This window comes from Ambystoma mexicanum, chromosome 1p, assembly GCF_040938575.1.
Source record: "Ambystoma mexicanum isolate Mex_15411 chromosome 1p, UKY_AmexF1_1, whole genome shotgun sequence".
Classification (NCBI taxonomy): domain Eukaryota; kingdom Metazoa; phylum Chordata; class Amphibia; order Caudata; family Ambystomatidae; genus Ambystoma; species Ambystoma mexicanum.
In genome coordinates this window covers 439,838,858-439,865,944 of record NC_090921.1, presented here as the reverse complement: position 1 = coordinate 439,865,944, position 27,087 = coordinate 439,838,858, and the positions used below count along the sequence as shown (strand labels likewise).

Genomic DNA, 27,087 nt, shown 5'->3' with positions numbered 1-27,087 from the left:
TAAGTTTGCCAAACTGCCAATTACTCTAACGACCATGATGGCTAACTTCTAAAAATGAAACAAAACAGTCCAGAGACGTTGAGGGCGCTTTGTAACCTTTGATACAGCACTCCAATCCCACCCAAGGAACTTGTCCACAACAACATCTGAACCACAGAAAGAGCCTATGTGACACGTTTTCAAATTCCCATACTATGTGGCACATAAATGAATGTCACAGATGGCCTTAAAGACATCCCAAACATCGAAAGATGTTTCAAGGGATTTAAAAAAAAAAAAAATAATCAAAATCACTATTTCTATTCTGCCCACGGTGTGGGCAGGGTAAAAGTATAAATCACCGTTTTTAATTGTGGCCAGGGAGTGGGCAGGGTATTTTAATGGGCTTCCCGCTCTCATCTGCTGTTGGCGTACCACTTCCCTAGCCCAGGCATCTCTAACCCCCACGGTTCACAGCTAGTGATCAGTAACACCTGCTGTCTAAATCTGACAGTAGTTGTTTGCCTAAAGGAAAACGCCTTATCTATCTGGCTCCCTCTTGATTTCTTCTACGGGTGTCCTAACCTAAAACTCCTCTAGGTTTGTCAGTGGTACTAGATAGCTTTCTTGTAGCAGTAACAGACACCTCTGCCTTTTCTCTCATTCATCCTCTCCTTCCTCTCTCCTGCTACTTCAATATCCCCTTCCTCACACCTCTACTCTCAGCCCCTTTCAATCCCCACTCAGGGATATGGCACTCTGCTCACCCTCCCAGGGATATGGCGCCCTGCTCACCCTGCCATGGATATGATGCCCTGCTCACCCTCCCAGAGATATGGTGCTCTGCTCACCCTCCCAGGGATATGGGGCCCTGCTCACCCTCACAGGGATATGGCACTCTGCTCACCCTCCCAAGGGTATGGCGCCCTGCTCACCCTCCCAGGGATATGGTGCCCTGCTCACCTTCTCAGGGATATGGCACCCTGCTCATCCTTCTCATCTATCTACTGTATACAACCCACTATCTACACCTATTTGCCCAAACCCTACCACACTCTCACTCAATGTATCGCTTCCAATTAACTCCCCATCCTAGTACACTCAGCCCTCACCACATCTCTGGCTACTGCCATATACTCCCTCTAACCCCTGCTTCTCCCATGCAACACTACACACAACTGTTACCAGTTTCTCACACAAAAATGTCACCTGCTCTCTACCCCAACTTGGGCATCAACTCTTCATTACTCCGCTCCAATGACCATCCTCCTCCTGGTCTCTCGGTCCACCTCAGCCTCCACTGACCTCGCCACTGCATCCCACACTTTGTCTCTCATTAATTCTCCTTATATAATGTGTTCTACTGGTTCTGTCCTCTCCCCTTTCCTTGGATGCAGCGCTCACCTGGTGATATGGGCTAATCGGTGCCTGTCTTTTTCCTGAGTTATATTGGTGAAAGAATTGGGAGAAAATCCTCCAACCTCCCTCCTTTTCTAGCATGGTGTTGTCCGCAGTCTCTGATGGCAGCCAGCTACTCAGGCTGCTTGTTTTCTTTGTGATTTCACTCCTGTGCTGGTACGTCTAGTTTCAAATTCAGTTTGGGAAGGCTTTCTGTATTTCTCCTACTCTTTTGCAGTGTCTCCTCACTCTCAGTACCTTTTTTGTTGCCACACCAATTGCCTGGGGTCTGACTGTGGTTGGTAGGTCAGGTGTTGGAGTCCTGCCTCTGTTTGACAAGAGGAATTCAAGTCCATTCCATATCTGTTCTTGATTCTTGATTCTGTTCCCCTGCCTCCGGTCCGGGTTTTCTTGGTGGGACCCAGATGCGCTCTGAGAGTTGTAGTGCTGAAAGAGAAAAGAGAGCACACTGGCCAGAAAACTGCCTTGAAGGTATTCTGTGACAGAGGTTGGTGCCATTGTCAACATTCATGCCGCATGAGGGGCTTTCAGTGACTAAGACCCACCTCTCCCAAATTCCCTCACCCAACTTCTTGGACGGGTACCTATTTCCCCTTAACAGGGCCATGGCCCTGACCGTTTCACATAATTAAAATAATTAAAGGAGAGTTCCGGGACTTTTTTTTTATTGTCCCTACGGGTCGGCCATGTGTTTGTAAGCATAAATCGGTAGATCGTAGGAAACTTTCCTATGGACCTTACCCGACTTTTCGCCCCTTATCGCACTCGAAATCAGCCTCCATTTTGTGATAATCCTATCATTCCGCCGCATCGACCTGGCTCACCTGCCTTTGCGGCACTAAATCAAATCCCCCGCCCCTGAAACAGACTTTATCAAAACATTCATATTCCCCGCCTCTATCCGTGACGTGACTGTGCTGCGTAGGCAAACGCGCCCAGGCGTCTTCTACGCGACTCCACACAGACCCCGGAAATCAACACAGATCAGCTCACAATACAGCGCACCACAATTCGGAATATGAAACTGTACTTTGAAATCAAACCGCAAGATTGTAAATGTGGTAAAGTACATTTATTTGACATCAAATGTTTAGAGAATATTCAGCGATTTGCATTTTTATTTGCTCATGTTCCAAAAAGTTCGTATTGAGGAACGCGATGGTCCTTTGCTGTACACAGGGTCTTAGAGCATCTCACAATACAGCACCACAATTCGGAATGTGAAACCGTGGTTTAAAAGCAAACGGCAAGATTGTACATTTGGCAAAGTACGTTTATTGGACATCAAATGTTTAGAGAATATTCAGCGATTTGCATTTTTCTTTGCTCTCGATCCAAATTAGTTCGTCTTGAGGGAAGCGATGTTCGTGTGCAGTACACAGGGTGTTGGTTTACGATAAAAATAAGCTCTTCTGTCGCACTGATAATCGCATGGCTGTTCCAACAACGAGGCGCTAGGCCACCACAATGGTAGGTATGTTGCATCTAACCGTTAGTACCGCGTAAGGGCATACTTGTACTTGGCGATCGTCCCATAAAATGGTCAGGGTGGTAACGTTGTTCACGCGGAGAAGCAACTGGCGGCTGTAGAAGCCGTCCGCCGGTGTCTGGTACTCGTGACACAGACAGTAGTGAATGATGTACCTAAAAACATAAAAAATGAAATTAGTCTCACCATCAGATCCTTATTAAAATTATTCATTTCATAGCGAGGACAGCGCTACTGGGTGTACACAAGTGTTTAAAGGCGTGGCGAGGCATGGAGGGGGGGGGGAGTGCAGGTGGAGAGTGGAAGGGCCCAGGACTGAGGTCGCAGACAGTGGACCAGTTGTAGCAGGGGAGAGGGAGAGAGAAAGCAGAAGCAAAGAGGAAGGTTTTGAGGTGCTTCAGTAAAAGCAGATGTTTCTCCTCAAGATAGTGCGCGGTAGAAAACAATATGCCACATAGAACGAACAAGTACAACTGAACCCGTCTTTAAAGCCACTGTATAGTAATGAAATTGCGGTATAAACTCATCAAAAGTTACTTACATTATATTTGCATTTTCCATTGTGTCTCTGTGTAGGGCAGACCCGAAACACCACTCCTTCTTTGCCGACGTTACTTCTTCTAATGAACGTGGCTCATCGTTTCGTTTCTGAAATTTTATTCATTATCTTTTCTTAGTCTTTCAGGATGGTCCCGGCCTGTCAAGGTCAAATCACAATAGAACCTTATATTGGGTCGTGGGCCGTTCCGCCACCCGAGCAAAACATCAAAGCAGCTGACCTTCACTTTGAGCGAGCACACATTTCTAGTTAGCTGCAGTTAGTTTTAGGGACATCTTGTCTGCGTGCCTTTTTTTTTATTGTCCCTATGGGTCGGCCATGTTTTTGCAATACGGAAACATTCTATAATTTTTGTAAAAATGATTTATATTACTGTTTGGTTTAATTGCAATGGGCCTGCAACATGAGGAGACTCGAGAGAACAGACAATCAAATTACAATCATTTAAACCGTGATGTGTATTTCTCAATGAGCTCTGCTTTAGGTGGACATGGAACAGAGGCAATGTTGGGTGGCAATGCAGTTGTCCCCTGCATAGGTTCGTTCACCACTCCATGTATGTGCCTATCGAGGACATCTACGATAAGTCTCTCAATAAACTCATATTGCATATCCTCAAACACTGGTTTGATCACCCATTGTTTACTTCTTTTAGTGAAGGCCTTATTGTAGCGAAGCGTCCCTAAAGTTCCGGTCGTCCTACTTTGTTGACGGCCAACATTATGGTTATGTGCCAAGACCGCTAAAAGAGTCCGATTTATCATGCCTTCCATGCCAAAATGCAATCTTTTGGGCCTGTACTTGAGGCACATATTGTGGAACACCTCCAAATCTCCTGTGTGGCAGAATTCCGTGAGTCCCCTCAAAGCTTTTGTTATAGTTTTATCAAATACAATCTTTTCAATGGCTTTGTGAGTGGGTGATGAAGGAATCAACCACTTCTTCTTCCGTGCCTCCTCTGTGGACAAATGGCCATGTTCACATTTGTGGAAATGCTCATTTGTCGACCATCGATGTACGTTGCTACAGTGCAACATTACTGACCGCCATTTTTCCAGTAGAATTTCCAACGACCCTTCACATGTTTTTGAGCTCCACCAAAGATGGTTGCTGATTGACTTGGACCACTGTGAAATACCTTGCAATTCTTTTTTTTTACCTGCAGCAGACAATTTTTTATTGATTGATTTTGCAAGATGCCAAACGTCAAATTGGTGATTTATATTTTTGTACTGTTCTCTCATTGTCTTGGCAATTGAAACGTGTCTGTCCGTGGCTATCAGGTCGATCACCATTCCCCGCGATTGTAGTTCTTGCAATGATGCTACAAAGCCAACTTTCTCCATGGCCACTGAGGATGTACTTTGTGACACCTGCACGACCACCGAACTCACAATTTTCTTACTTTCCATGTCCTGAAAGTGGTAGGTGCAGTACTTGGCTGAAAATCCTGGGCTGTCGCACTGTCCATCACCGGCTAGCCTGAAGCGTTTGCCCGCGAATGTACTTTCCATTGACATTTTTTCCATTCTCCAAGCTTCGCTGATGGCTGGAAATAGATAATCGGTTTGGTATTTGTAGAACTGACTTTTCGCAATGAAATGGATTCCCACAAACTGAAAGAAATACTGTAACTTTTTAAAACTTGAACCACTAAAAAGTGCGGCCGCTGCACAAAGTAGATTGCCTGCTGGCAGTTGCCCCAGCATGGGTTGTGCAGACCATGCGAACGGATGATATTGTGTACAGGTGGCATGTATTTTAAGGTTAGTGCCTCGAATTGCACGAGTCACATTAATCAATGGCTCCCCACATACTTCCCCACCAACCGAATGCCCACATTTCATCATCATAATAATATCCATCAAACAGCTATCGAATACAATGAATTTGGCCTCTTTCCTTATACTTTCACTCTGCATCCCAGCTGGTTCGGCCTGTAACGTTGAGGACATGTCACTCGCATGAAAGGTACAATCTCTGATATCGTCTTCCGCTATGCTGAGTGATATTGATGGTGTTTCATTGTCGTCCACGTCATTCTCTTCCATTGCAACATCTGTTCCTTGTCCGGAGATGGGAGAAAAAAACAATGTCTTCAACTTTCGCGCGCTCTTATTTTTTGCGGGTGTGGATTCTGTGAATTGATCTCCGACTGCATCCAAACTACCAGGAGGACATTCACTATCAATGGCTGGTGGTGGTATAGCTCCGTTGTCAATCACTTCATATTCTTCCCATTGGCACGATGCATCTCCAGTCTCAAGTCCCTGCCAAAAGGTTTGACAAGCAACATCTCTCGTTCGCTTCACTGTCTGTGTAGATTTAGTTCTTACACCCACTCGCAACTAGAGGACAGATTAGAAAAGGGATGTTCAGTTTAAACACAACTTACAGTATTGAACTATTGACAGTGAAAGACAACATAATATAGTGAACAGGACACTAACCTTCTTTTGCTTTCTTTTCTTTGAAACTTTCTTGCCTCGAACTTCAACATCTGGACGCTGTTGCTCCGACTCGTGTGTGCATGTCTCCACTTCCTCTCGCGCTGCAACGACTATATTTTCATGATAAGCACATCCATCACTCACTGAGGCTCCATCGACTCCCTGAAACATAGAACTTTCATTAGTATGTATAATAATATTGAAAACACAAAATGTACTTGGGGACCAATACCCATACGTACATCTCAATAGCAAAACACGAATGAACGCATTGTGTAGAACATTCAAACGACAATAGTTCACGCATTGTTGATCTAGTTAGATTGAACTGTCAAGATCCATACCTCGGGCTCCGCATAGACTTCCATTGATGATATTATTGAAGATGACGCTTCAGCAACTCCCTGAAACACAGTAATTGCATTAGTATGCTTTTCTATTTTGTTAAAAAGAACATAAACTTTGAGCAGGCGTCAACGGCTCATCTAAATAGACCTGCACAAATGATCAGTTGTCTAAAATAAATAATGGATATGTAAATATGATTCGATTTGCTCGATCGTTGGAAGTGTCACCACCCAGAGATCTGCATCAACTACTAGGGGTGATGTTCTTGTAGAAGAAGCTCCGTCATCTCCCTGAAACATAGTACTTGCGTTAATAAAGAAGGAAGTATAGCGGATGTAATCACGTCATATGATTTCGCTTGATCGAACTGTCAGTATCCATACCTCGAAATGCATAAGAACATCAAGGGACGATGTAACTGCGGTGCACACTTCTGCAAGCTGTTGCGCCGACCCGTAACTGCATGCTCCCCCTTCTACTTGGACTAATGCTCCATCGACTCCCTGAAACATAGGACTTTCATTAGTAATGAACACAATATTGAAAAAAGAAGACAAATAGGAGGGCGACGACAGAAGGACATATCAATGGCTAAAAACGAAAGAAACGTACCTCGAGCATCTGAGTGACATCTACGGTTGTCGTCAATGCGTTGGACTCCTCAGCATCTCCCTGAAAGACAGTACTTGCATTATTTTGGATAACAATAATTATAACTGAAAACAAAGACTAGAGGACGAGTACAAGGGTGTACCATTAGGTAAAATAATTACACGATCAATTAAAACTATTGATTTACATGCCTAAAACAAGTCAGTGTCAGAATAGCTAAGTAAGATTACCCGATAGGCGCTTGAAGTGGCTGATGACTGCAATAACGACACGGATGGAGAATCTTCCGCCTTCATATTGAGTGGATACATAAATGGGGAAATTATTGTTAGCTACTGCTACACACTACCGCAAGGCCGAGAACTAGATCCGTAAACTTGACTCACCAGTGGAGGCATGTGGACGAATAGAGTGGGAATAGCGGTTGAGAGCAATTTTCGCCTCGCTCGCGGTGTTTTCTTCTTTATTAGCAATGATGTGGAGTACATGTCTGGGCTAAAGTGCCTGCTGCAGATGCGGTATCGATCACCCCTCTTGTCCGCAAAGACTTCTAGGACTCTACTTTCTAGCTCAGAGGCTGGATATCCGCAATATCGGACCCATCCTCTTATCTGATCTATTGTCTTAGGGAAAACATGCATTATAGTACCTTCAGATTTGTTATGGGTCTTCGAAGGGCAACCGCCAATGGAACAGGCAGGCATTATGGAAAGTTCTGAAAAGTAAAGATCAACAATTCTCTATGAATACCAATGTGTTAAAACAGTAAATGACACATAAAAGGTTCAATGCAAGGTCCGTTTTGGTTCTTGGAACTATACACGTTATTCACATGCGGATAAGTATTTCAATAACTTTCAAAAAATAGAAAAAGTAATTTGACTAAACTCAGAACATGTGACTAGTTCCTTGCATGTACTGTCGTGAACGAAAAGAAAACATGGATGCAATTTGATGACTACTAGCAAATAGATATAAATTAAAAAATTGGACGCAAAATGATTATGGTACATGGACTTACCTTGACGAACAAACAGTTAGATGCAGGGATCAGAGTAGTTTCTTGTCGTAGAACAGGGAGCAGTTCACAGGTTGCAAACTGACGAGTTTGCTCAAAGTGGTCACGGAAGTTCACAGAGACGAAGAGCAGATAACCAGCACCTTCACGGGTTGACTAGCAAAGCGCAAAGAAGTTCTCATTAGAAATATGAGGTGGGTTATAAAGAATTCGAACCAGGGGTGTGTTTGTGAATGAATGACGTGTATATGTCGTGGCATTATGTGGATTGCAGGGGGCCGTCCAGCGTGAGGGGGATGCTTGGCAGGAGACACGGGGTCTGGAGGTAGACATGGGAACAACAAACCCATGCTCTATAGACCACTTTGAAGTGTACATGGTCTTTGGCACCTCTTGGCCTTTATCGCTCCCTGACAGCTCCACTTGCCAGCAGCTCAAGTACCCCGGTGCGAACTGCCTTTGATAGGGCGGGGGGTGGATCGGGGCGGTGGTCGTGCAGACAAGACACAGGAAGACTCGTGAATGGAGACACACTTATGTGGATTGCAGGGGGCCGTCCAGCGTGAGGGGGATGCTTGGCAGGAGACACGGGGTCTGGAGGTAGACATGGGAACAACAAACCCATGCTCTATAGACCACTTTGAAGTGTACATGGTCTTTGGCACCTCTTGGCCTTTATCGCTCCCTGACAGCTCCACTTGCCAGCAGCTCAAGTACCCCGGTGCGAACTGCCTTTGATAGGGCGGGGGGTGGATCGGGGCGGTGGTCGTGCAGACAAGACACAGGAAGACTCGTGAATGGAGACACACTTATGTGGATTGCAGGGGGCCGTCCAGCGTGAGGGGGATGCTTGGCAGGAGACACGGGGTCTGGAGGTAGACATGGGAACAACAAACCCATGCTCTATAGACCACTTTGAAGTGTACATGGTCTTTGGCACCTCTTGGCCTTTATCGCTCCCTGACAGCTCCACTTGCCAGCAGCTCAAGTACCCCGGTGCGAACTGCCTTTGATAGGGCGGGGGGTGGATCGGGGCGGTGGTCGTGCAGACAAGACCCGTTTGCCGCAGGGCCTCACCAAGGAGAGGCCATCTAACTGAATGTAAGAGGATGGCTGCAGGATCTACTACATGGAAGGCAGGGGGGTGAGTTTATAAATACCTCACCCTCCCAGGAGAATATACACTAGATTCATTTAAAAAATCAAAACAACCATTGTTAAAATATATGTTGGGCTTTATTTTAGATTTTAATTAAACATAAATAATAAACATTACACATTGTAAAGTTGAGGTTGCAGCACATCGAGGGAAAATCCGCGGTATTGTCCACTGTCACTGGGGAAATGTTGTCTAATGGCAAGTACCGCACAGGCAGGTATTACTCTCCGAACGCGGTGTCCGAGCCTCCCGTGAAGCCACCAAGTGAAGCAACGATAGGCCACCAGCCTGTACCACCTGTGAAAAAAAAAGATGCAAACTGTATTAAACTGACCAAACTTTCTTATCAATGTCGATTCAGGTAACACATGTCATTTTTCTTAGAAAAAAATTATATCTAGAAAATGCACTATATGGAACCAATTTACATGCGTTCCAATGATATGTAAATGTAATTTTATATGTGGGAGACGACCATGAAATAGTGGTGGCATCACTGACATCACAAACAGAGTATACTTACTCGTTACTCGGATTACGCGGACGAACAGTGCCACGAAGTTCGTGCATAAGCACCATCATCATCCTCAACACTGTCCGTGAGAGGCAGGCTTCCCTGAACTCTGGCAGCTCGGTGATGCATTGCGGACTTTGCTCGCCTTCCTGCTGACTTTGCTCGCTTTCCGAAATGTAGGCCAAGCACCCGGAATTTTCACGGCAGCAGCAGTTCTCCTCCTCAGTTGGCATTAGCTCGCACCGATTGCACGTGCACCAGGTGGAGACGCCGTCCATGCGACATGGTCCAGGCTCTTCATCCGTTGACTGGTCCTCCCAACTGCCGTCCGAATCCCCATCGTTTTCGCGTGCTTGCCTTTCCAGTAGTTCTTCCTCGGTGTACTCGGGCTCGTACATATACGGCATTATTGTGGCCATTGTGCGGTAAAGATAGTAAAATAATTTATAGCGGTGGTACTGGTATCTGTTCACACGGGCTACAAGCGGCGAAGGTAGCTGACCAGAGCACTGAAACGAGTCACAGAATACTCAAAGTAACACAGAGAGAGGAATGGAATCGAAAATCTGCTGCTGTATGTTGTGAAACGGTCTGTTTATACTTATTGGGGAAAGAGGCGTCCTGCCATTTCCATGGCAACACGTCAATAGCTGAGGCGCAGCGATTGTTGACACGAGACGTGCTTGAAATGGGCAGTACGCGTCTGCTGATGTCAGGCTCAGGGGCGGGGGATTTGATTTAGTGCCGCAAAGGCAGGTGAGCCAGGTCGATGCGGCGGAATGATAGGATTATCACAAAATGGAGGCTGATTTCGAGTGCGATAAGGGGCGAAAAGTCGGGTAAGGTCCATAGGAAAGTTTCCTACGATCTACCGATTTATGCTTACAAACACATGGCCGACCCGTAGGGACAATAAAAAAAAAGTCCCGGAACTCTCCTTTAATGGTTAGCCTGCCCTTGCCCAACCATCCAGATAATCCTGAAAAAGAGTGTTGTGTCGCACATTATGTCGGCTACATTCGAGACACAGCACTAACAAAAATCGGTGCTATGATGTTTCCTTGAAAACATTCGTTTGAGGCCCATCTGCTCGAATTTCTTTTTTTTATAACACATTTCACAGCAAAAAAAAGCGAGAGGAGATCCCCCTGTCCCCACACCCCTCACCTTTATAAATACCTACACCTAAATCCCCATCTACATTTGCCAGCGAAATGTGTAAGAAATAACTCAAACAAATGGGCAGACGAACAGATTGGCTAGTACCTAAATATCGTTTGCTTAAATAATAGAATTACCATAATATACGTTTATTCTGAAATGCAGCCACCAAAGAACTAGAATCTGTCCTATTATTAGTACCCATTGACATGTAATCAGGCATCTCTTGGGAGGCTCGGCAGAACCGTGGAAAAATGCCAAGCAATAACCCCACAGAGTGCAAGGTGGGCAACACAGCCCTTCTGCCCCTTCCTGCTCACGACTCATTATCCGTTTGTAAAGAATGACCACGTGTAGCAATTACCGTGGTCCCATGTGGTCATTTTTCAAATCATGCCTCATTATAAGAAATACACCAGATTGTTTGTAATAATAGCAATTTGAGAAATACCCCATGCAGTGTTTCTGGAAATGTGCATGTATTATAGGGTGGAAATGGATAGTGGTTTATTCCGCTAGTGTGTATTTTTTTTAATGCAGAAAAGTGTTATTCCTGATACCTTTCCGCATTACATGGAAAAGGTTGTGAAAAGGTGGCCATCGGAGATGCTCACTTTAACACCCCCGTTTATTGTTCCCATTACAAACCTTTGTTTTGCCTCATTGAAGGAAAGCCCTTTTGTTTGTATAGGAACAAAAGATTTAGAATACTCGGGTGCTTATTTAAAATTCAGAAGTAGGAACTTTGAGTAAAGATTCGATATTTGACCTCATAATATTGTTGTCATTCAGTCATGTGCTTCCCAGGGAATATGATGGTTCCCCAATCCCCTCACCAGGAGGCAGGAGGTAGGTCAAACAGGTGCTATTTCCATATCCCACCTTTTTTTACCGTTACTGGCACACTCATAGCGAAGGCCATGGAGAGACAAAGGGCCTGATTCATGCAATTTTTTGCGTGGTGAAAGTGACTTTCCACTGCCAAAATACACTTTGCACCACTCTGTGAATCAGGGTGTTTGTTGGCAGTGCACAGTCACTTTGCACCGTGATAAACATTCCATGAATCAGGCCCTAGGGCTCCCTTCCCTATCACAGAGCCGCTCTGTAGATTGTATTGCACAACGAATGGAAGATATGTGTGTACAGCTGATTCGTCCTGTTGAAGTGTAGATTAATGAATGTATTATTTTGGTTTTGAATGGGTGGCTATTTTGTATAGCATCAGTATGAATTAATAATCATATTGTCTTTCTGGTAAAAGATACCCCTGGTATTCTGAACTAAGATGACCACTACAGAAGATGAGTAGTGGAAAGACACCACTGTTCATGCTCTCTTTTCCCAAGCCTGCATAGCCAACAATCCTCGACAATGGGGATGCTGCATGGGCATCTCTTTAATAAGGTCCGGTTGGGTATTATGACATCATTTACTGAGATCACCACTTTGGTGATACACAATATTCGTAAGAAACACACAAGAATATGTACTGAAATGTAGTTGTACTAGTTTACAGGCCAATGTGCACAGGCCAAAGTGCAGGTTTTCATTGACACAGTAGGGCCACTATAGATCCTAAGCTTACAGCTCCCTCTAACAGTGACAACAGGTGAAGATATGCGCATTGCACCACTGTATACGCTAAGGCAACAGCTCCCTCTACCAGTGACAACAGGCGAAGCTACTGCATCGGACAAAATACAGGGACAAACATACATCTGGCCTTTTATTATATTGTTAGATTAGATTAGACATTTTCTGAGGTGCATCCTGGGTTAGATTACATATTTTTTGCATAATTTACACATTTCCATCAGTGAAACTCAATGGTTGTCCCCTTATGGAGCAGTCACCATCATTTAAAAGTATGATTTTCCAGACGAATGCTGGCGGGAATGTGGAGCCACAGGTACCTTCGGACACATACTCTGGCACTGTCCTAGGATCACCCCATACTGGAGGGAAGACCATAAACAGCTAAATGACATCGCTGGGGCCACAGTTGCATTTACACCTGATGTGATGCTCCTCGGGGCGGAGGCCAATGACCTACATGAGGAGGGGCTCACACGCAAACTTATAAACATAATACTGTTCACAGCACGCAACTCATTGGAAACCAAAGACCCCCCACCCTCGACAGCACGAACCACACTTATCGCCAAAATCTGCAGAATGGAAACAGCGGCCCTCATGCGACTTCAGACTCACAACCCCACGAGAGCTCTGAAATTCAGGGAATTAACAGAACCATGCACCTAGACGAGGAAGGGTGAAGGAGGGTAACACCAGCAACAGGGGAAGGGATGGACCTTGGAAGGAAACACATGTTAGCAGCATGAACTCTACCATTCCGCACCTTCACCCCACAACAAGGACAATTCACTTATCAGCGCCACATGAAAGCAACTCACTTGAGGGGGATAGGGGTTGGTTGGGGAAAAACAGTTAACGAGGCTGAAGGGACGGAGCATTGTGAGATCAACCCCGGAGGGAGGGAGGGCGGATGGTGGAGACCACAGAAAGAACTAAGGGCAAAGAATCAATGACTCATCCGAACCCGAACTGGAAATGTGCATTAAGAACCCTTCTCATAACCAAGCATGCACCAGTAATTTGATCTCAATCGGTTGTTATTTTGTCTAACAAATGCCAATAAAAAGGTGTTTTAAAAAAAAAAAGTGTGATTTTCAAACACAACAAATTAGAATATATTTATTATTTTTCTAATTTCACACAAACATATTCCATGCATCTAAAATTGAACTCCTGTAAAACACATCCAAACTGTAGCAGTTAAAATCACGAATCACCCAGTGACTATCACCTGTGGTAGCGTGAGCTTGATTTGGGGTTGTGCATGTGAAGAATCGCAATTGTTTGTTCCTACGATTCAATGTTCAGTATGTGAATCCAGACAGATGGTATGGATTAGGGACTGCAATCTTTGGCTCGACAGATGTTTTGGACTGCAACTACCATCAGCCTTACCAAGCATAGTCAATGGTGAGGGGTCATGCAAGTTGTTGTCCAAAAGCCATAGGTTGAAGACACCTGAACGATTTTCTTTATGCTGTAAACAACTGAGCCTGCCTTTCTCTCTTTCTGCAACCCACAGGCATGCTTTTCTCATGCTGGCCGCGCAGTATTTTTCTTTAATCTGCCAGCAAGTATGCTCCCCTCTTTATTTTATTTGTTTAAGGTGGTAAGGTTTTCCACCAACTATAGATCAAGGTAAGATGAACTGGCACCGCTGGTATGTGTATAGTTAACGATTGATAGGATTTCTAGAAGCCACAGGATTTATGGTATTTTAATCAGTTGCCTGTGGTGTTGGGGGTCGGGAGGGGCTGCACCACCTTCTTTCGTTATCAGGCAACATATGACCAGGCTTTGTAAGAATCCTCTTATTACTCATTTCCCATTCCAGGTCATAGGGCCATCTAGCCAATGGGGGGCTCTTTGGTGCAGCCAGAGAATAAGTTGACAGGGCGAAACTCAATGTCAATCAAGCACAAAAGGTAAGTGGGCGCCAAAACGGATTCTTGATTGTATGTGGCATAAATAGCCTTCTTCATTGGATTGCATATGTCGTGATGCATTCTGGTAGCTTGTAGTATGGCATCATCTAGGATGCCAGAATGATAATTTTTCATATACGGTTATTTGCTGTTCCTATTTCCAGTTGTTTGTTTTGTCGGCCTCAAGTCCTTGACAGATATCATAGTTTGTAGATGACCTATGTTTTGGGGTATTTGACTGTATCATCTTCTCAAATATTGTTTGCTTTCTCTGACCACATTTTGTATCCTATTCCTGTAGATCTAGTGTTTAAGTTGCATCGCTTCATTACCCTCAAATTTAAAAGGAGCTACTTAGCAAAGTTAGCATTTTTCTATATGCAACGTTTTTGATATTTAAAGCCGACAGTCCCCCAGAGAGGCTCACAAGAGATGGTTTGTCCTGACGTACGGAACATTTTCACCTGTAAATAACACGCAGGGTACATTTCCCTCTGACCTCCTCCTATCATCACTCTTTGCTCAGAGCATGTGTTCACTGCAGCAAACCCAGCATAGGATCAACATTTGCTATGTTTGGAGGAATCAGGACACCACTAACTAGGTCAGCATCCATTCCTGCCTTGCACTAGGATCCACACTAGAAAACGGGTACAACCTCCATACAGATATATCAATTTAGATCCGGTTAGATAACGCTGGACATCTATCAAATAAGATCACCATTCAGAAAGGGGTAAAACAAGGATGCCCACTGACGTCAGAACTTTTCAGTCTCTACATTTCTGATTTAAAACACAAGAAAGAAGACCCTCCGTTGGGGCCTGGCAAAGACATAATACGAGTAGTGAAGGTAACAAAATATCTAGGCATGTTCGTGAATTCCAACCGGGACGACAATCCATGGCCTAATAATCCACAAAAAATATGGACAATTCTCCTTCTCTGGTCATTGAATTTTACAAGATGAAAGTCATTCCGGTCTTGGCATACGGTGCCGAGGTGTCTCTCACTACATCCTGGGAAACGTGGGACCTGTTAGAGGGCCATTTCTGGAAAAAGATCCTCGGCCTTCCGAACTCCCGCCCTATAAATTGCAATCAGATGGGAGTTGGGTCTAGTCTCCATGTACGTGTACGGGAGGGTTATGTGGAACTCGCTTAGCCTTTTTAGAAAATCAATTATAGAAGACAGCCCAGCGCAATTTGAGATCTTAAACACAATGCAGTGTTAAAATCATGGTCTGCAAACTGTAAGTGCATGTTAAATTACATAGGTTCCAGCGAATTAGAGCTGAAGACAAACCCACACAAAACAAAACAATAACTGTGGTGTGCAGTTTGGGACCGCACAAAAACTCAAACTGGATCAGTCAAACTGTGTCTGCTATTAAAAACAAATAGTAGATAGTTGAACATAGTGCCTAAATATTTGAGGAAAATGTCATAGTCCTGCTCAGAGAAATCTATTGCTCAGGTTTAGGATGAATGTCACCCACACGAAAGAAGTCCTCTTCACACAGAATCAAGAAGGAACTCCGGACGATCTCTGTAATTCTGTAGCATGCAGACAGAAAATATACATCTGCTTCTGGGTTGTGAGTCCTTCAAAACACAGACATTTTTGGGAGAACTTTTATCTGAAGCGCCATGGATCGACATGGATCGTGGGAATGATTTTTACTGTGGAAATGATTTCAGGTTCATTTTGAGCCTATGCATTTTTTGGGTGGAAATCTTGATGGAAATAAAGCAATTTGAAGGACACGTAGAAAGGAGAGGAAATCAAAGCTAGAACTTGGAATGTGTTGACGCTACGTTGTCTCTCCTTTTGTGTTTCTTTAAAAGCTGATGTTTTTGATATTCAATCTGTTGACATGCTAAGTCGCTAGGTAAACGTTTGTAATAAATTATACACATAAAAGAAATAAAAAAGAAAAAAAAAGAAAACTGGTAGCCATCTAGTCTTCCCTTTGCCCAGGAGCAAAACCCCGACCCAGGCAGGCACCTAATATTACTTTGCACTGGGACCAGAATCCCTAGATAGGCAGCAATTTTTCATTGCCTTCGACCTGCACTGTTCTCACTTCAGTTACGCACCATACGATACAAAGTTCATTTTGGCTGAGATAAGATCTAGCTACAGATAAATAATTCAATAATGAAAAAAAGATTTTAAACTCAAACTCTTGGAGCGCTTCTCTGTTGGTAGGACAATGGTTTCACCTTTTTTCTCAGAAACGACTTCAGAGGAATTGTGTGGGACACAAGAGTAGTTTACAATGCAATATTTTTCTCAATATCACTCTTTCTTTAATAGGGAGACCCCACAACCGATCAGCAGCCAAATGCAAGAAAAGCCTTCCTCGAAAACCGACCTTCCAAGTTATACAGACTTTAAAGAAAATCACAGAAAAGCTGAAAGCAGGTAGGCAATGGTTTGATCTTTTTTAAAAATAAAATTGGCAGGTAAATCAATAAAGCGGGGATTGCATATTAATCATCAATATCCAATATATAGAATGCATGTCTCTGCATCGGGGAGTCGGCATGCATGTCTCTGCATTGGGGAGTCGGCATGCCCATGCAAATTCATACCCTGTGACTAAGCTCTTCCTCTTCTAAATTCTGAGAGGCTTGTAAAACCAAGAGAGCTGAAGAGAAATCATCATCTCTTGAAATTAGAAGTAGGACAGCCCCCAAATCCAGTGTAGTGACTGATGTTGCAGCCATTTCAACCGAAGGCTCTCTGAATGAGTATAATATCGTAAAAAGTGCTTTATGGTTGCAAAGATTATAATTCACCAAGACCGGCATATATTATGTACTTATTGGTTCTTGCATGTAACAGTTTCAGCACAGAAAAATGTGCCAAATAAGAAAGATGCATAGCCATTCTTAAGTTCTGAAAATGTTATTTGATTTTATGAAAAGGGACCAGTAACCTTTGTTTGTGCTATTTATCCCCTCCTCTTTCTTTACTCTGTGTGTCAAAAGAGTGCAATAGGGACGTATCAGACTTCCCATCTTATAATGATAATCGTCTATGAGAAAACAATTTATATGGGTATTCCAGGTTTTGGCAACGCGATTTGCACAGTAAGACATATGTAACATTCTTATTTTGACTACACTATATATTGACTATGATCATTAGAAATGCACATTTTAAAATGTTAAATGTTAAAAAGAGCAAGTTTATAATGTCCACAACATCAACTCATTTCATGTTATTAATAGTTTCGTTTGCTAAGAAAATACAGAATGCTGTCTCTTAAATTGTCCTTCCTTTTCATAAAATGTAATTATTGGATTAAAAACAGTTACCTGCTTCTTCCGTGATCACCAATGCAATGTTTACTTTTGCTTGATGGAAACTGTTTGGGGGTGCAGCTGAATCTGCACATTTGTTGCAGAATGCACAAACACTTAAAATGAACAAAACATAAAAAATAATAAATGCAACTGTACACCCTGCAGCCTTGTCCCTAGGTACCTTAAAAGGTCTGTCAGCATTCTGGTTTCCCCAGCATATCTGCCTTAGTGCTGGCTTGGAACGCTGAATGTATTCCATATTTTCTCGTGGAAAGCAACCATGGATCTTGCATTGTCTACACATGCACAATTGGTCATGTTGTGTGGGAGTTAGTATTCTGACGTTTAAAACATTGTTCTTTTTTGCACCATAATTTGGCCGTGAATCTCCACAAAACCACATAAGACAGGTTGACAAAGTCTTAAAAATAGCCAGTGACCTGGAAATGAACATTTTTATGTATTTGCTGAATTTAAAATGACTCTACAATCAACATACATAAATATTTTGTTGTTCATTAACTCTTTAGGGGGAGTGGTATGCAGATCAACCAGAGGTGGGAAAGGCCCAGCTCCAAACTGGACCTTTCTTCGCTGAGAGATGCCAAAGACCATTGCAGTGAAGGTCCAGACAGGTATGTCAATTTACCAGAAGTGTTGTAGATTAAGATACCCGGTGGTCTAACAAACTGGTCAGGGAAGCTTGATTGTGATTACATTATAGCACAGTAAGGCTGGACTTGTTGATATATCTATTTGCAGGATTCACACCAATCATATCCCCAATACATGTATATGGGATAAATGCAAATATTATTGCATTCTAAAGAGACTAGTGTGAAAGCCTTTGTGCATGTGCAAAGAGCACAAAGAAAGACATTTTCAGAGTGTTCATTGTTATGTGGTGTATCCTCATGTAATCTTATACAGTCAATTTTCATTGACACAGTAGAACCAGCATATATCCTATAACAGCTCCCTCTAGCAGTGACAATAGGTAAAGCAGGCAGTCTCTTCTGTGCGTGACTGCATCGGACAAATAGTGGGATAACTATATGTCCTAAGGAAACTTCTCCCTCTATCAGTGACTACAGGCAAAGCAGGCAGTCACTTCTGTGCATAATTGCACTGGAAAAACATACATCATGCCTTTTATTATGTAGGATTATTTGACTCAAGTTGTACTCCTCTAACACTATCCCAATCTATACCATTGCCAACATGTTCAGTCTCTATGGCCTACAAGCGTAACCCTTGTTTACCTTTGCGGTATGGTGGCAGTCCTCATTGAGTTCTTTTAAGTCTGCTGCTATTGTAACTTAATGTGTGCCTAAGTGTCTTCATATCCCATCTCTGCTATATTTACAGAAGTGGCACAGTACGTAGGCACATGGTCCTGGACACACTGCATGCCATTCAACATGACACCAAAACATTCCTGACATAGGGGACACCCCAATCATAAACTTGCTCAGTGGTTCATCCACACCTCTAGCAGCATGCCTGAGTAAGATCCTTGGCATAAAATATAGTGGTCTGCAACCCCATGTACCCAGTGTCTGGAGAAAGAGAAGTATGTGTTGATATGGTTCATGATGACACATAGTGGACCCTCACACATGGCATCATATAAATGTTTCCCATTAACTTAGACTCTGCTCTTTACTGGAAGCCCTCCCACCTTACAGTGTGCCACCTCAGAGGTATCGCTCCAAAGAGACAGTCTCACAACTAAGCCCAGAATCTCTCACAATTGCCATTGTGCAAATGACAGCAAAGAAATATGACCGCCCGGAACAGCTATTTGTTTTCAAGCTCATCCCCTCTTAATGCAGACACTCCCACAATTCCCCTTGTGCAAATGAGAGAGATCCACAGATTACTTTTCTTCCAATTAAAAGTTACCCTCCCTTATTCCTAATCCATGAGCCAGCATCATTTAATTGTACTTGACCTTGTGTGAAGTCTTGTGTCTATATGTATGTGTAGAGAGTATGGCAGGTATCCTATCTGGATTCACTTCCAATGAATAGACAGTGTTCTCCAATTAGACCATTTTGGAAATGTATTTATTCTGTATTTTTGGAGAATTTAGCTAATTTTAATGTAAGAGTCATGGTTTCTGTTGCCACTGGAGACACTCTTGAATTATCATTCATGGAGTCTTTTGTCTTATAGTTTGACTGCACCTGGCTAAAAAAGGTTATTTGTGTTTTTTATAAACTGTATCTAATCTGGAAGTAGACTGCTTGCATCTTGGGAATTACTATCTCGTGCATTTTCTCCACCCTTCCTATGCTCCCTTATTTCACCATAACCTTGGCTCAGGTTGTTAGCTACTATCTGAGCTCTGCACAGATTTCTATTTCTTTAAATTTAGTATTCTGAAGTCTCTAGAAGTTGTGGGGCCTTCGTTTATTTAAAAGCGAGATGTGTCTTCCATTTTGTAGAAGATGGCTGTCCTATTATACTTGTTTTTCTAGTTAGCGAGCAGTATTTCCGTGTGTTTCATGTTGCATTCAGCTTATATAGAGGTTATGCTAGTGTTCTTCTTTTCTAGTGGATGCTATGTTAGTATTCTTTATGTATAAATGCATATATTACCTATTGTACATGTTCTTCATGTTGAGTGCACATTTGCTTCATATCTAGTGCATGCACATGTAAGTTTCTAATGTTAGTTTGACTACCTTTTCCATCTTCATTTAAATTATTTCTATGTCCTGCTGCACCTGCCTGGGATAAGGGTGGTATGCATGTCTTAGTGATTAACATTTTTTGACCTTTGCAGTATCGGGCCCTGGGAGGGAAAAAAGCTATACATGACATATTCATCTGCATCCAAACATTCCCCCTTCTGGTCGAATCCTCGACTACATTCTCCCTTCTGCTCTTCCCCGCATTCAGGCTTCTTGGGTATCCATATTTTATTCATGGTCGTCCAAACTCCAGGTCATACAGCATCATTCCCCATTGGAATCCCAATATACCCAGTTCTCGGTGTAATTGTGAGGGTCCTGAGGACATATAAATATGGACCCTGGAGGGGCGATAGGGATTTCTACTGCCTGGGTATGGGGGAAGTCATCATCTGTTTTGGTATACTCATCTATATGAGTATCCAAATGTATCACTATTTCCATTCCTACTGACTTCTTGAGGGTCTTTTTGCATTGGCTTATTGCTATTCTTAGACGACAGAAAGCTATTAGTCCAAGTACCAATATGGCTACTAGTATTTTGAAGGTGTAAGCCATACAGGTGGGTATTCATGAGAACAGATGACAGGTCAACTGCTACAATATCTTCCACCTCTTCCACCATTTAGGTGTACACTTCTTTCAAAGTGGCTATCGCTTCTGTAAGGGTCCCATTTTCCTCATCACAAGCGGGTATGCATTTGCATCAAGACGGCCTAGTTCATGCACACAAGCCACCCTGCATGGCCGTAATAAGGTCAAAGACATCCCTGTTTTGGATAGTCATGAGCCTGACTGCTCTCAGTTCTTCCCTTATGGCATTAAAGCATCTCATAGTGGTATTTATCAACTCCAGCAGTCCCCACCATGTTATTTGCAATCACTTGGCATTTGCATGTGCTTGAAAACCAGCAGTGAAGAAGAAGGTAAAGAACATTTCTGTTCTACTGAACAGTTTCTTTTCATCTGGTATTGCATCATAGGCATTGGCTGCTTTTACCAAAGAATAATTATCCCTTTTCTGTGTTTAAGGGTAAGGGACATTTTATTTCTTATGAGTGCATTCATTCGGGGGAATGTGCATCACTCTGGGGCACTATTAGTGAAGGTGCACTTATTACCACTAGGCAGCAAATGCCTCCCCAATTTGAAGGGAGCTGAATATCAGCTCTGGAACCACATGCTTAGTAATTATCAATTAATACCGCTGTGCCTACATTCATTCTGGGCAAATCATCTATTTTTACTGCACCCGTATTTTGTATGCGCAGAGGAGCATTTATCAATAGAAGTATGTGTAGTGGACCTGCTGCATCCTCTACCCACGTCAGCATTTTAGTGCATTTAGTGTAAATAGTCCATTGTTTGAGGCACTCCTTATTTAATTTTTGGACAATCACTCGCAGTTGCTCCACAAACACCTCTGGCTGACAGCTGATCAGTCCATTGACCCAGCCTTCTGTGGTAAATACCTGTCCTTCTCTTTGTAACTGGACTATTTCTTCTTTTGTTACCCAGTGCATGGAGGCCCTTCTGCCTTGAAATTGCCCTCTTTTCAGAGATGTTGAAAGATGTGTCAGGCACTGTGATACGTGTGTGTGTACTTCTGTGGGTAGGCACTGTTGGATATTTTGTGTAGATTTGGGGTCTGGTGGTATTTTCTTACCACGAAAAAAAAAATGGTAATTTGGTGATGACTACTCCTTGCATTTAGATTGGGTTTGGCCTTATTTCCTTTCAGTGACCATATCTTAGTACATTATATGGGATAATTTAGTAGTGTACACTATTGTTGGTAATTTAGTGGTGAGCATGATTTTTCAGTTTTAATTATGGCCCCAACATACACAAAACTTTCCATATTCTTATAATGTTCTTGTGATCTATACAGAGTCTTGGACCTATATACAGAGACACCACAATTTCACACATAGAGTATTATCAATAACCTGTGGTGTCATCACTGGCTTATATACATCAGTGAACTATGCTTCCATAGGCCTCATTACTGGTGCATGGACCCCCAGTAATCTATATTTTGTATTAGATTCCACCCAAACACCATGCACTGGGTGAACACACACATACAACTATTTATCACTGCTAAGTCTATCGATTCCATCCGCATGGGAAACATGACACATGTATTACCTAAAAAAATCTTCCCCATTTCATAAGGTATTATTTTAAATGCACCAAGAAATTACCAAAACAAAAACACTCTACACGATCTGCGTATATATCATTTGTATTATAAAAGTTACATTTCAAAGAAAACATCTTACCATTTGTACATTTGTATTACCGCATTGTCTGTAACAAAAAGAAGAGAAAAAAAATACAGCGACAGAACAACATTCACATTGCAACATTACAACATGGCAATTAAACACAGAGGATTCCCTTTTGCTACTCTGCCTGCCTGATATTTTTAGAAGGTCATTTGTACAACAGCACACTGTAACCTCAATTCACTTTGGATATTTACCAATTATCTGTAGTTCTCTCTCCCACACGACCTCCCTTCGCTCGCCTCCGAAGAATGGGCCAAGGGTTGTCTTTGTAATCTTGAAGACTTGAAGTGCACAGCGAGAACATGGAGTTCCCAAGCCTGTGCTAAGTGAGACTGGGCAAGGCCTGTCTCACAGCCCAGTCTCAGATCCTCCGTCTCGGCAGCTCAGCAAAAGCGATCTGAACTTTTTTTGTCAGACTTTCCCACAGCAGAACTCTGATGCTTACGCAGCATATCTGCAGATAAACCTCCCTCCAATCATATTAGCAGAAAGTGTATTAGGTTGACACCCCTGTGTCACAAACAATGGGAGCTTCATAATATAATAAATGTTTCTGTTTGATATCCTGCTGCCTTCCTGTCCTTCGCATTCAGCACAGCCAGAGAAAATCAGAGAGAAAATGCACGTTTAAAAGTGAATTTGAAAACATGTACTTCCACCTCATTTTCACATAGAGATTACATTATAATGTTAATGTGTTAGCACTAGTGATTAGTATTTGTTAATTAAGTCAGTCAATTAGTTAGCTAATGTAGTCTCCTGTGTATGAGGCATTTCAAGGAAGAGAAAAGGAAAAACAAGATGATGCACATTTACACTGTATAATGGGCTTTTTTGGCTGCAATATGAATTCCATACCTTGCATGCCTCCAGCCATATATTCATCTGTTCTGTTGGCAACATAAATTGACTATATGTGTGTGCCACATTATTGCTGGCAACAGAATGCTATCACATTCAGTGAAGCGCAATACTTAAAAGCGCTATACTTCAAAGCACTATACTTCAAAGCACTATAAATTATACTACATTATCCCTCTTTTTCTGACAATTTGGCAGCGGTCCAAGCCACAATCGGAAGAAACCCAACCTGCGCTCCTTTTTCCTTTTTCGTCATAGCAATTCAACAAAATGAATATTCACACATTTCACAACATATCACTGTTCAACCACCGTAATATCAAAATTCATCTCTGAGTCCACCAGTTCTTATAAAATATTTTACATATTTCTTCCCAATTGAAGTGTTCATAGTCCAGTATCTTGTTTTTATAATTGAAGTCAATCATAAAACAATAACATAAAATAAATAATGAAAACAAAGAATTAACATAACAGATTAAAATAATTAATTAAAATAATAAAGATGTGGAACTCCATACTCCAGGATACATCGGAATTGATGCACCAACAACGTTGCAAGTTAATTGTTCTTCTACTGTTGTCTGTCTCTGAGACGTCCCGACCAGCAACATCACATCATCTGGTTCATTTGGGGCACTCTTTCATCCTGGCACTCTTGGATGCTTTTTCCATAGGAGTCATCTCTTTTGGCATCCCTGTTACTTTGTCTTCACCTCCAACCGGAGGCAGGCATCATTTGATCTTCATCCAGTGGACCCCAGGACTCCATCGCCTCCCGTCTCCCGGTCCTGTGGTTCTATGACCTCTGACCTCAAAAGATAGGTTTATGTTCTAAATCAAATAGAACAGAAACAAAGTATATAGCACAATACTAATTTCACCCTTTTACCAAAAATAAAATATCCATGTATATTTCAAAACATATCGCCCTTTTTCTTTTGCTTTCTGAAATTAAGCACATGTTAGAGAGAAAACAAACATACATAACGCTTCATTGATAATTTAACATATTTCAACTTTGTAAAAATAGTATCACTAGTTTCAACCCTCTTTTAATGATCATCACATATAGTCTTTTTATTCACATCTATTCTATTACAACAATCACTTCTATTTTTATTTCTCTGTTATTGCCCTATGAATAGACTCATGTGTCTTCTTTCATGTATTTAAGGGACTTTATCTGTTTGTACACGCTCAAGTCTCTTTACCTCATGCTTGGGGTGCCAGGGCTTAATTTGATTTACATGAACAAATTGTTCTGTTACTGTTTCACCTTCAGTTTTCAAAATTTTGTACACTACTGGAGATATCTTATCTATAATTTGAAATGGCCCCTGCCAGGCTGCCAGAAATTTGGAATTGTTCTGTTTACCTTTTCCAAAATGAAATTTATACACCTGATCGCCCACACAATACTCTTTTTATCATAATATGACTTTGCACTGTCAGCAGCCCTTTCTATATTCCGCTGCACAAAAGCAAATGCATGTTGTAAATGCTTCCTCAGCTCATCCATGTATTCATGAACTGTAGATGCGCTTACAAGTGTCTGCTCATTTGTCCTGTATAGCAGGTGTTGCGGCAACACCATTTTCCTACCTGTCAATACTTCATGAGGGCTAATACCTGTTGCTTTGGCAGGAGTTGATCTGATTGCCATCAAAACCAAAGGTAAACGTAAATCCCAGCTGGAACCTGCCTCTGCTACAAACTTTTTTAATATATCCACAACAGACCTATTACAGCGTTCAACTTCACCAGAAGCGGGTCTATATGCAATATGTAATTTTCTTTTCACTCCCAGTATTTGCCATACCTTACTCACTAGAGCGCTTGTGAAATGACTTCCTCTGTCTGATTCTATCCTTTGTGGTAACCCAAATCTTGAAAATATATGATTTACCAGTAATGTAGCTGCTGTTTGGCACTACAATCTGGTGCAGGAATACACTCTATCCATTTTGACATTAAACAGACCACACTCAAAATATACCGGTTCCCCCTGCTCAATCTCTTTACAGGCACTACATAGTCTATTTGCAAATCTGACCATGGAAGAGTTAAGCCTCTTTTCATTAATGGGGCTCTATGCATCTGTGAAGCAGGTTTAAATTGGGCACATACTAGACATCCTCTAGTGTATAGTTCTACATCTTGGGATATATGTGGCCAGTAAGCATAATCTTTCAGTATCTCCAATGTTTTTTGTGAACCTCTGTGGCCTGCAGTTATTGTTTCATGTGCATGGTGTAGCATTAGCCCTCTGAATGATAGGGGTACCACCCACTGTATTTGTCCTGTTATGGACTCTCTAATCATGAGCCCATCCTGTAGTCTAATTTGTTTCTTATTCTTTAATAGCACCCTCAACTCTTCTTTTCCCGCACAATCATTTTCTGTTAAAGGGTTTTGTTCAGGGTCTATCAAGTGATTATAATAGATTCCCAAAATTGGATCATCCTTTTGTGCCTTAATCAGATCTTGATCTGGTGTATCATAACTCCATTGTACTTCTCGTTGATCCACCTCTTTTGGAGCTTTAGAGCGTGTAACTGCATCAATTTGTATTTCACCAAGGAAATGTTCAATAGGTAGCAACTTTCCCATCACAGCTCCAATTTTAGCCAGGTGATCTGCCTTATCGTTTCCTTCCTTATCTTCTCCTGGAGTTTTTAAATGTCCACACATTTTTCTCCAGTATATTGTCAAATCATTCTCCGACACCAATTTGTCTATGGCTTGTATAATTTTTCCATATTTAAGGGGCTTTATTATTATTGTATGTAATCATGCCTCTCGCTTTCCAGCCAGGCAAATATTCCACAAAGCTATTTCGTGCATAATCAGAATCAGTCACCAGGACAATTTCAATAAATGTATTATCAACTGCAGTAGTAATTGCTTTATACATGGCTGCCAATTCCGCTACTTGACTGCTCCTAGCCCCAATTCTCATCCCTATACTGGGGATGTCTTCACATTTCAACCAGACATTTCCTATTCCTGACACCATTTGTTTATTACTGTCATTTTCAATGTGAAAAGCACAACCGTCAACATATACAGTCGACACATCCTTACATGTCTTTTCATCAAAAGCTTTGTGTGGTGATTGCCCAAATTCTTGTAAACTAGATTCCACTTCTACTTTGTTTGATACATGTTCAGCTGCACAGTCATGTAGATCTGCCAAACCTTGAGCAACTGGGCTCTTTTTATTTTGGCCATATCTCACTTCTACAGGAAAACCCTGCAATGCCAGCGTCCATGAAGTGATTCTGGACTGTGCTTGGTTACGTGATCTAATTCTTTTACTCTCTAAACACTGCAAAGGTTGATGATTTGTCTCAATAATCACCTTTTCTCCCTGAACAATGGGGCGGAAATGCTGTAGCGCCCACACAGTGGTCAAAAGGGCCTTTTCACATTCACTGAATTTAATTTCAACTTGGGAAAACGCCTTACTTGCATAAGCAATGGTTTTGTGATTCAAATCATGTTTTTGTGATAATACTGCTGACATACAATGTTCAGAGAAACCTATTTCTATAAAGAAATCCCTCTCCTTTATGGGGTATGCTAAACATGGTGCCTTTACAAGACATTCCTTTAATTTAGCCACTGCCTCAGACTGCTCTTTTTCCCATTTTCAGGGTGTATTCAGCTTTAGCAGTTTAGTCA

The 27,087-nt window shown here is 42.2% G+C and overlaps 1 protein-coding gene across 1 annotated transcript in view; it reads left to right on the top strand.

Moving 5' to 3' along the window:
- LOC138572406 (uncharacterized) overlaps positions 1 to 27,087 on the top strand; it is a 606,109-nt gene that overhangs the window by 57,918 nt on the left and 521,104 nt on the right. Inside the window, exons 2-4 of the mRNA XM_069649265.1 lie at positions 14,142 to 14,232; positions 16,552 to 16,659; positions 18,077 to 18,181. Coding sequence (XP_069505366.1) covers positions 14,162 to 14,232; positions 16,552 to 16,659; positions 18,077 to 18,181 — 284 coding nt within the window. The 5' untranslated portion in view covers positions 14,142 to 14,161. The remainder of the gene's footprint in view (positions 1 to 14,141; positions 14,233 to 16,551; positions 16,660 to 18,076; positions 18,182 to 27,087) is intronic.